The 9,688-nt window shown below is 46.2% G+C and overlaps 1 protein-coding gene across 1 annotated transcript; it reads right to left on the bottom strand.

Annotated features, from left to right (window-relative positions):
- Positions 1-289: 289 nt before the first annotated feature.
- LOC542600 (ubiquitin-conjugating enzyme protein E2) lies at positions 290-8,354 on the bottom strand. Its single transcript, NM_001112135.1, has 6 exons — positions 8,283-8,354; positions 8,081-8,183; positions 1,645-1,742; positions 1,466-1,566; positions 1,020-1,097; positions 290-613 (listed from the first exon to the last, which is right to left on the bottom strand). The coding sequence occupies exons 1-6, from the start codon at positions 8,332-8,334 to the stop codon at positions 536-538; spliced, it is 510 nt and encodes a 169-aa protein (NP_001105605.1). The 5' UTR covers positions 8,335-8,354; the 3' UTR covers positions 290-535.
- Positions 8,355-9,688: the final 1,334 nt, after the last annotated feature.

Below are 9,688 nucleotides of genomic sequence, written 5' to 3'. Positions count from 1 at the left end.
ATAGTATAAAATCTAGATCTCATTACCACCCCAGGTAGATCCAGTTGGCATTAATCCTTAGTTAGCTGCCCAAACACAATTAAAATTAATCCTTAGCTGCCCAGAAGACGATCCAAACAGATCCAAGTATTTTAGTTCTTTTCAGTCAGTCACAAAGAGACGAGGAAAATTTAAAAGCTTCTCAAACTAGAGGGATTGATCGATCGTTATCAATGTCAGGGGAGCAGTTTGGGAACCAGGGCCTTTTCCGAGGGCAGAACACATAATGCAAACATCACTTCTTTATGATGTTCATATGAAAAGTATAATTAGGTGGCAGCATGTTCAAAATATTCTTTGACATCGATCATTTCATGCCACACAATACAATCGAATTTTTAGGATAAGCAACAGTCCCCAGTTTGTCTAAAGAGACCCAACACCACCATACGAATGACACTGAATGGAAAATATACAGGGGAAAAGCAAAAGAATGCTGGCTAGGTAACTGGTTGTGAAGTTGCAGCACTCGTTCAACTCCCCATATGTTTCTCCTTCAGAGCATTTCCTGAGATTTGCGGACACATTGCCTTACCTTTTTCTTGAACTCATCCCGCTTTTCTCTCCAATCCTTCTGCAAGACATTCATGTATAAAACTTCAGAAATCAAAGGTATCTGATAAGATCAAAAACTCACATTTCAGTGTTTTAACAAATGCCAGAAAATTCCCAAACATGTGTGGCTAAGACTAAATAAATGATTAAATAACATCAGAAGTGCATAAAGTAAACTATCTTGACAATAGCAGAAACACTATGTACTTAACAGAAAATAATCATGATAAATATTTATCCGGTGAATAAGCAAATAATTACTCAAGTACTGTATTTTAAAGGACCCAATACTGTACTTAATTATTTACCCAGCAGCAAAACTTTTGGCATTGCACTGGAAGCTGCACAAAAGAACTTCTGCAATTATGTTTTCCTATGAGAGAGAGAGAGAGAGAGAGAGAGAGAATAATGCCGTGTGCACTTACGGCAGCTTCGATATTCGCTGGAGACTCGTCATTTGGACTAGAGAGCATCGAAATGATGCTCAGAACTATACTTTCAACCTGCATTTACGAAAGCAGGATAAGTTGGGGAAAACAACATGCACATTGTCTAGTTTATACTGATGTAAACAAAAAATAATGGGCTAGAGTATACATAAAAAAAATCAGTTGCAGTATTTTAGCTAGTGAGAGAGAGACATACACACATAGTCAAATAGTGACATACACTCTGGGCTTGTTTGGATACCCATATATCCGCCTCAATTCATCTGTGTTGGATAGTTTGGTGTGGACTTCAGTTGAGGTGGATGTATTGGTATCCAAACAAGGCCTCACACAGAAAAAACCAACGCACAGACACACCACAGTATGCAAGAATAATTGTATGAGTTAAATAGTAAATAGTAATAGCTTTGAACAAGCCCCACCGTGTGCACTGGTGTCCATCGTTCGCTTGCAAGCTCATAACCATTGGGATCTTCACCAGGTGGATGAAGAATAGAAATGCAAACACGTCCATCAGGATAAACTGAGAATTCAAAACAAAAAGAATTGTCAGAACTTTGGCATGATCAAATAGTAGACAAGACATGATAGCGATGCTTACCATTCGGATGCCACATCTCAGAAGTAAATCTTACTGATGGCGGGCTGTTGGGATAGTTCTGGGGGAAGGTCATTATTGCATTGAAGTAGCCTCCATCACTGCAAAAGTAAAATGTTGACCCTCTTAATTTCATGAAAATATACATGAAAAATGAAGTGTGGCAGTAAATTTAAATTTCCATTCACTGAGCAGACACATTCCATATGAACTACTCAGTTTCACTCATGGTTTTAAAGGTGGTAAGGCGGAACTAGGCGCTCAGCCACTGCCTGGACGCCTAGGCGAGTTAGGTGACTCCATACAACTAACTAATATAGATAGCAGCCATAAATTCTGCACACAATAGTTGATCTGAAATAGCCACAAAGTAGTCTCTAATTGCATAATAGCAAGTCACAAAATATAAAACAGCACAATAGCAAATCTGAAATAGCCACATAGTTTCTAATGGCATAATTAATGGTAACTAGCTGCTAATGCAGCAAATATGCTAATGCATTCTAGCAATAGCTACTAGCTAGTTGTCTAGTTCTCATTTCTAAACTCCCTCATCTCTCAAAAATCATCATCAAACACTCCTAGGATATTGATTGCCTCCTCTTCACCATCATCGCCACCATCAGGTTCATCTTCAGAATCTGTGATTTCTGCATCATTTTTCTTCCTCTTCATCTTCCTCTTTAGCCTCTGACGCATTCTATGCAGCAGCAGAATTTCTTCAATACACATTATGGGCTCTTCTTGGAAAGTTTCGGACACGAAGTGCTTCTGATGCTCAAATGGCATTATCCACAAGTTCCCACGTAAGGTCACACCCACGCTCACCTTCAGGGCCTCCATGCAATGAGTCAACCTACTCATTGTCCCAGTTGAAGTCCTCATTAACCAAAGGATCAAAGTTTTTCCCCTTCTGATGTAGTTTTGGAACCTAGCTTTCATCTTCCGGTTGTAAAAATGAAGACGATAGAATTCAACCTCTCATGCAACAATCGGTTTCTTTTCTTTGTATGTACCTACAAAATCAAAAAACACCTAGTCACTAATTGTTGAAATATTTGTTACAAAAGTAGGCAGATGAAGACTTGAAGAGGCACATTGTCGCTTACAAATTCAAAGGTACTCCAATTGCGTTCACAACCAGATGATGACGTACAAAGACTCACCAAACGCATAGCAAATTGCTATAAAACTCAATAGCATGACCACCATACGAACGCCACCACTCAACTAGAATAACAACATAACAAATGCAGCAATATATTAGGAGCTAGGACTGAAAATAAAGCCTGCTACTTGCTGAAATTAAAATGCAATAGCAGTCGTGCACTTACGAGGGGTCATAGTTTGGCCATCTTATTTGAAAAAACTGCTCCTCTAAGATACTCAAAATCATAATCCATTGCTTGAGAATTAATCTTGTCTCTTGTTTCATCATCATCTACCATTCTTCCAAGCACATCAAGAAAGCAACCTCTTAGCTGCCCAATAGTAGCATCATCATTATTTCTTATGAGAGGATGCAGCTTTCCTGGGTTCAAATACATTGTAGCCCCGCAAGTGGGTGACCCATTTGTTTCTCCCAACATCGTTCAATTATAGTCATGTTGCTCTTGAGTAAACTCTTCTTGTTTTGGAGAAGAAAGCTTTGATTGATCTTTTCATTTGCATGTTTCATCAATGCTTAGACCTCCAGTATCGCTGTTCTCTCATCTCCATCTACCACCCTAAGTACAATAAGTAGTGGCCACGAAGCTCTAAAGCAAATCTTCTACTGAATTCTAAAATTGTGTGGAGAAGACAATGTTATACACATCCAATCTAGCTCTAGTCCTTACCAATCTGTTCTCGGTCCAAACAACACTTGTAAAAATAAAGACTTCAAAGCATCCTTGTGCTTGTATAAGCTCTTCAATGTGAGAAACGAAGAAGCAAAATGAGTGGCAGCGGGCCACACAAGATCAACCCCACCCATGTTTGTATATGGAAGTTATCACACGCCTTGCACACGCAATTGGTTTCTTGAATTCCTTCAAGTTTCCTATGCCCTCCAAGCAATGTGCAGCACATGGACTCTAAAATAATGTAGGAATCCTCTCCATTAGAAGCTTGTCTGTTGCCTTGTAATTGGCACTATTATCAGTAACAACTTGAACCATCGTGTCTCTCCCAATATCATCAATTGGACTTCACTTGATGCATCAATGGACTCTAAAAAGTAAATGCCCTCTAAGTTGTTCACTAAAAAGTTAATCAGATGATATCCCCTCCTATCAGACCATCCATTGGACATGACTGTCCAGCCATAGTGTTTCCATGCACGCTGATGTTCCTCCCTCATTGTCTTTGTTGACTTCACAACCTCTTGAATCAATGGTTCACCAAGTTGGTAAGGTGTTGGAGGCTTTATACCCTGAACCAAATTGTGTTGTGGCCTCAATTATAATCTGAAATTGTCTGGCTGCTGTTGCATTGAAAGGTACACCACACTCATAAAAGAATAAAGTCCACTACATGTCCACATCTTCCTTGCCTTTTGCACTAGCCAAGATTGTGGGCTGATAAGAGCCTAAAAATTCATCCACCACCTCTTCTAGTGTTTTCTGCAACACCTCAACTACAGACTTGGTTGCCTTTTGTTGCGCTTTAACTATTTGGCTTCAATTGTAAGGTGGATTGTCTTTTTTTGGCTGTTGTACCTGAACTGGGCTTAGGGTGCACCTTGGAGGCTTGAGACTCCACTACAATAGAAGCATTATTCTCCCCATCGGCTACAGCCACCTCCACCACTTCATCACCTTCTTCATCTTTATCTAAGAAGATTGGTCTTTTTCTCTTGTTTGTATCCAAATAACTTGTCTCCTTCCTTAACTCACTGCTTGCTTTGGGACAATAATTTTGCATCTCCATATGCCCCTGTCAAATGTTTCTTCAACCTTTTTATCCCCCACTAACAAACTTGACCACACAAGATGCATTCCACCTTATCTTTGTTTTGAAGGTCTGGCCAAAATCCATATTTCCACCCTGGATCAGTTGACTTCCGCAGCTTCCTGTCTTGATCAATCTTGGGATTATAGTCACCACCAACAGAAGTTGCAGTTGCATTTGGAGATGCCATTGTGCTGTCGTTGGCTCTATGCAGTCTTCAGAAACCATACAAGCAGGAAACATTACGAGAAGAGGAAGCAGGAGAGATTGAGAGGAGAGAAGCAGAGGGGTTGAGGAGATTGAAGCAGGGTCGTACCAACATCTAGGAGAGGAAACAGGGTGATTAAGAGAAGAGAAAGCACGGGAGATTGAGAAGAGAGGAAGCGAGGGAGAAGAGAAAAACAAAGGACCTCAGAGCCACACCCGCGACGCCATGCTGGTGTCGAGCCCGCGCTGCGCCGCCCTCGTGGTACCACGCACGCCGCCTGCTTGTACCGCGATTGCACCGCCTACTTGTGCTCAATGTCGCGCCACCAAGAACAAGAGGAAAGTGCCCCTCTCTCCTCTTTCCTAATCTTTCCCTTCCTTACTCTTCTCGCACATCAAAGGAAATAGGCGTGAAAAAGGGCCAGCCCCACACCCAGATTTTTGGGGCTTAAGGCACCCACTAGGCGATCAAAGTCGACGCCTTTGACACCTAATGCGCCTAGGCAATGCCTAGAATGCCAAGGCGGACGCCCTAAGCGTCCAGGTCATGGCGTCACCGACACCCAAAAATTTTCGGCGCCCGGACGCCTAGACGATGCCTTTGAAACCATTATTTCACTATAACAAAGAAATGAAACTGCCCAAAAAAAATACAATCTCTTAAAACAAAGATGCCACTGCAGTGTTATCTACTATATTAAAAATGGTTAACTTGGTCCATGGACCCAACCTTAAACAAAAAGGGTAAAAAGAGCCTATCACAAGACTCAATTTTGGAGCTAGAATTAATAACATATTATAATGCAATGCAGACCAACACGAATAATTATCTTCAAGTATATCAGAAAACAAGAATTCTAGCCCCTAGGTTTGATCATACTTGAGTAACTTATTTCATCTGACAGAAATCCAACATATCAACACACCAGACAGTTGTATGACTACAACATTATTGTACGACATGCTCAATATTTTTAAGGCCCTAAAACAAGAAGAATTGTTTCAGCATTGTTAAGTAAACTGCAAGCAAACAAAGATGTGTCTTCACAATTCTTTTTGGGCCCAACAATGCCCTACCCTCAGTGGATCAATAACTTCAAAATCTGAGAGAACTACTCTTTTCTTTTCCAAAAGGAAGTAGGTCAACTATGTTTCCAAAACATATACCCAGAGCATAGAAAAAGCCCCCGCCCATCCGCGTCGCTCCCTAGGGGCGGCTCGGGCGAAAGCACTGCCGCCCCACCCGCCTCCCCCCCCCGGCCTCACTCCGCCTCGCCGCCGACCGAGCATGCACCGGGAAGCTCGCGCTGATGCAAGGACGGCGGCGGCGGGGCCCTCCTCTATGCAGTTGGCTTCCCCATGGGTTGCTCCCGTTCATGGCGGTCGGATCGTCGTTGTGGGTCGTCGGAGGCCAAATCCCGCGAACCCATGGCTGGATCGGGCATGTCCTTGGCCAAATCTGGTGTGCCTCCATGGAGGAGGTCCCCGTCAAGCTCCATGGCAGCCTCTCGGCCTCGACGGGAGCGACGCGACTGCTAGGCTCCCCACGGCGACAACGGCCACCCACTCAAGGTGCTGTGAGTTGTGGGCGGTGTGGCCTTTGGGGCTGCGGTCGCCGGATCTGGCTCCTCGGTGGTGGTGTGTGGCACCGGCAAGTGGACAGCAGCGGCCCCAGCGGCGTATGCGGTGGTGCGACACATTTTGTCTCGGGGTCCTGGCCAGGAGTTGCGTTCGGGGTTTTCTTGGGCGAAAGCCTTGGCGACGACAACGACCCTAGGCGTCGCTTCCCCTGTTGAGGACATTGTGTCCCCCATCATTGTCTTTTGTGGGCGAAAGCCTGGTCCATCTCGGACCGGCGACGGTGGCGTCCTCGACGTCACTCCTTTCCTGAAGGCGTCGCTACTGAAGTTCGTCTCGGCTACGTCGTCGCCATCGGTGGTTGCTTTTGTCTTTCAGGCCCGGTTTGCGTGTGGAGGTGGGGTCTTGCATCGGGGAGTCAAAGCTGCTACGTCAGGGGATGTGGCTCGGCAACGATGACGTGGGGCAAGCCCCCCTCCTTTGTGGGCTGGTTTGCTTTGAAGTTGAGGCTGTTGGCGGAGGCGGGGCGGAGGATCAAGGTTTTGGAAGTCTTGCTGGTGAAGAATCAGAGTTGTCTCGAGTGGGACGTCTCGTGGCTTGGCAACGACAGCGTGTTGCAGTCTTCCTTCTCCTATGCCGGTGTTTGTAGCCGTCGTTGTGGTTTCTGTTGGCCATGTGCTGCCCGTCTTGAGGAGTTAGCTGCTCGTCACTTGTGTTGAGCTTGGCAATGATGACTCGGGATGGGTATTGTGTGTGGGGGGTTGCTGTTGTCTAGGTTGTTTGTGCGCCCTGTATTGTGTTGCCCAGTCTAGGTTTCTCCTTTTTAATATAATCGGCAAGCTTTGTCTGGTTCATTTCAAAAATATACCTAGTTCCTCAACCTTTTCCAAAGTGATGTTATATTGTATGACAAGATCACAAAAACAGCTTTTGGTTCCTATTTGACACCAAAACCCTGCCAAAAATTGATAATCAATTTGGCAACCTGTGAATTGGCCAAACATTTGCCAGAAAATAAACTATTATTGTAGGTGTGGGACATTTGCAAGAAAATAAACCACAACTGCAGGTGCATGGGGCATTTGAATGAAAACAAACTGGATCACATCTATGGATCTACCTAAAACACACAGCTAAGTAGTATAACAGATCCATACAAACGTACATGGTGTCTGCAGAAAATGCCGGCAGCAATTTGATTCATCAGCATCTCATATGAATCAGCATCGAAATAAGAAATCTGGTTGGTTACACTACAATTCAACCATAGACTGCTAATCGATATCACAAGTTCACAACACAGGATGCCCATAGTGTACACCATGGAAACCAAACTCAGATGCGGTGATGACTATGCACAAGTGGTACAGATCAGCATCAAGACACAGAATCCGCTTGGTTACAGCATAGTTCATTAATAAGGGCTGTGGATCAACATCGCAACACAGAATTCTGATGTAACACCATAGAGACCAAGCAATCAGAACCAGAGGCAGACACACAAATTATATAGAATCGGCATCAAAATGCAGAATCAGCTCGTGACACCACAATTTATCAATATGGGTTGCAGATCGACATCACAGCACAGAATTCCAACAGTATACACCATGCAAATCAAACAACCTGAACCTGAAACGACTTTGCGCACCCATCAAGCATACAATCTATATCCCAAGAGCAATTGTGCAGTCAGTATAGAGCAGGCAAAATTCGAACTCACTATAGGGTGTCAGGCGGTCCGATGATGGTGACCTGCCACTCGAAGATGTTGCTGTCGTCTACAAGCCCGGCGGAGAACCCATCCACGGGGTTCTTCGCAAGATCTGTGACAAGCAACAAAGAACGTTCGAGATATCAGGAGCCGATCGCGGCAAATCGAGGCGAAAAAGGAGGGGAGAGCAGAAGACCGTTCGGATCCGTACCCTTGAGCTGCTTCTGGAGCAGGAGGCTCGCCTGGCTAGCGCTGCTCGCCATGGCAAAGAAGCAGGGCTAGGGTTTTGGCGACGAGGAGTAGTTCGCCGCCCCCGGAGGAGCTGCTTTATTTATGGGGGCGAGAGCAGCTTTGGAAGAAGGCAACAGGCTGGAGATTTATAAAAAGCTTAAGCGAGTGGTTAGAGCACTCCAACAATACTTTTATCTTATAAAATACTATGTGAGTACCCATACGTTGCAACGGGAACATATAATAACATAATAACTTATATACAAAATGTGTCTTATATTGCTATAAAAAATATTTCATAATTCATTTGTAATCCTAGTCATACATAAATTTTGTTATTTTAACTTCACTACTCCATTGCAACCATCAGTATCATGCAGACTTCGATATATGCCACGATTTGCATGGTCTCGTTATTGAATAGTGTCGGCGTTTCGAGACCGGGGGGTCCTCGAGCCGACGAGTGAGTGTGCCGCGTGCCCCAGCCCAGATGGGTCGAGCGCGTGGGCGAGCGCGAAGGGGGGAGAGGCGAGGTGTCCGGAGACGGGCGTGAGAGAGGTGGAGATCCCGCGGCCTTCGTGTTCGTCCCGCGCCCAGGTCGGGTGCGCTTGCAGTAGGGGGTTACAAGCGTCCACGCGGGTGAGGGAAGCGAGCGGCCCCAAGAGAGCGCCTGTCCCGTCCTCGTCCCCGCGCGGCCAACCTTCTCTAAGAAGGCCCTGGTCCTTCCTTTTATAGGCGTAAGGAGAGGATCCAGGTGTACAATGGGGGTGTAGCAGAGTGCTACGTGTCTAGCGGAGGGAGAGCTAGCGCCCTAAGTACATGCCAATGTGGCAGCCGGAGAGATCTTGGCACCCTGCTGGCGTGATGTCGTGGCTGTCGGAGGAGCAACGGAGCCTGGCGGATGGACAGCTGTCGGAGCGGTCGAGTCCTTGCTGACGTCCCCCTGCTTCCGTAAGAGAGCTGAGAGCCGCCGTCGTCACAGAGCTTGTGGGGCGCCATCATTGCCCATCTGGCGGAGCTAGCCAGAGGGGACACTGGTCTTGTTCTTCGTGACCCGAGTCGGCTCGGGGTAGGATGATGATGGCGCTTCCCGTTGACGTGGCGGGCCTGTGCCCTAGGTCGGGCGACGTGGGGGCTCCTCCGAAGCCGAGGTCGAATCTGTCTTCCGTGGCCGAGGCCGAGGCCGAGCCCCTGGGTCGGGCGAGGCGGAGGTCGTTCGGCAGAGGCCAGGGCGGAGTCCGAGCCCTGGGGTCGGGCGAAGCGGAGTTCGTCGTCTTCCGGGTCTCAGCCCGAGTCCGAGCTCTGGGGTCGGGCGGAGCGGAGTTCGTCGTCTTCCGGGTCTTAGCCCGAGTCCGAGCCCTGGGGTCGGGCGGAGCGGAGTTCGCC

This window comes from Zea mays, chromosome 6, assembly GCF_902167145.1.
Source record: "Zea mays cultivar B73 chromosome 6, Zm-B73-REFERENCE-NAM-5.0, whole genome shotgun sequence".
Classification (NCBI taxonomy): domain Eukaryota; kingdom Viridiplantae; phylum Streptophyta; class Magnoliopsida; order Poales; family Poaceae; genus Zea; species Zea mays.
Note: the sequence above shows the minus strand (reverse complement) of the source record. Positions and strands in the feature narration are given on the sequence as shown.

Bases quoted from the DNA above. Each gene is read 5' to 3' on its own strand.
- LOC542600 (NM_001112135.1), bottom strand. From the start codon at position 8,334: ATGGCGAGCAGCGCTAGCCAGGCGAGCCTCCTGCTCCAGAAGCAGCTC. The intron at 8,184-8,282 runs GTACGGATCCGA...TGCTTGTCACAG, and splicing joins GCTCCAGAAGCAGCTCAAGG to ATCTTGCGAAGAACCCCGTG. The intron at 1,743-8,080 runs GTGAGTTCGAAT...TTACTTTTGCAG, and splicing joins GGACCGCCTGACACCCTATA to TGATGGAGGCTACTTCAATG.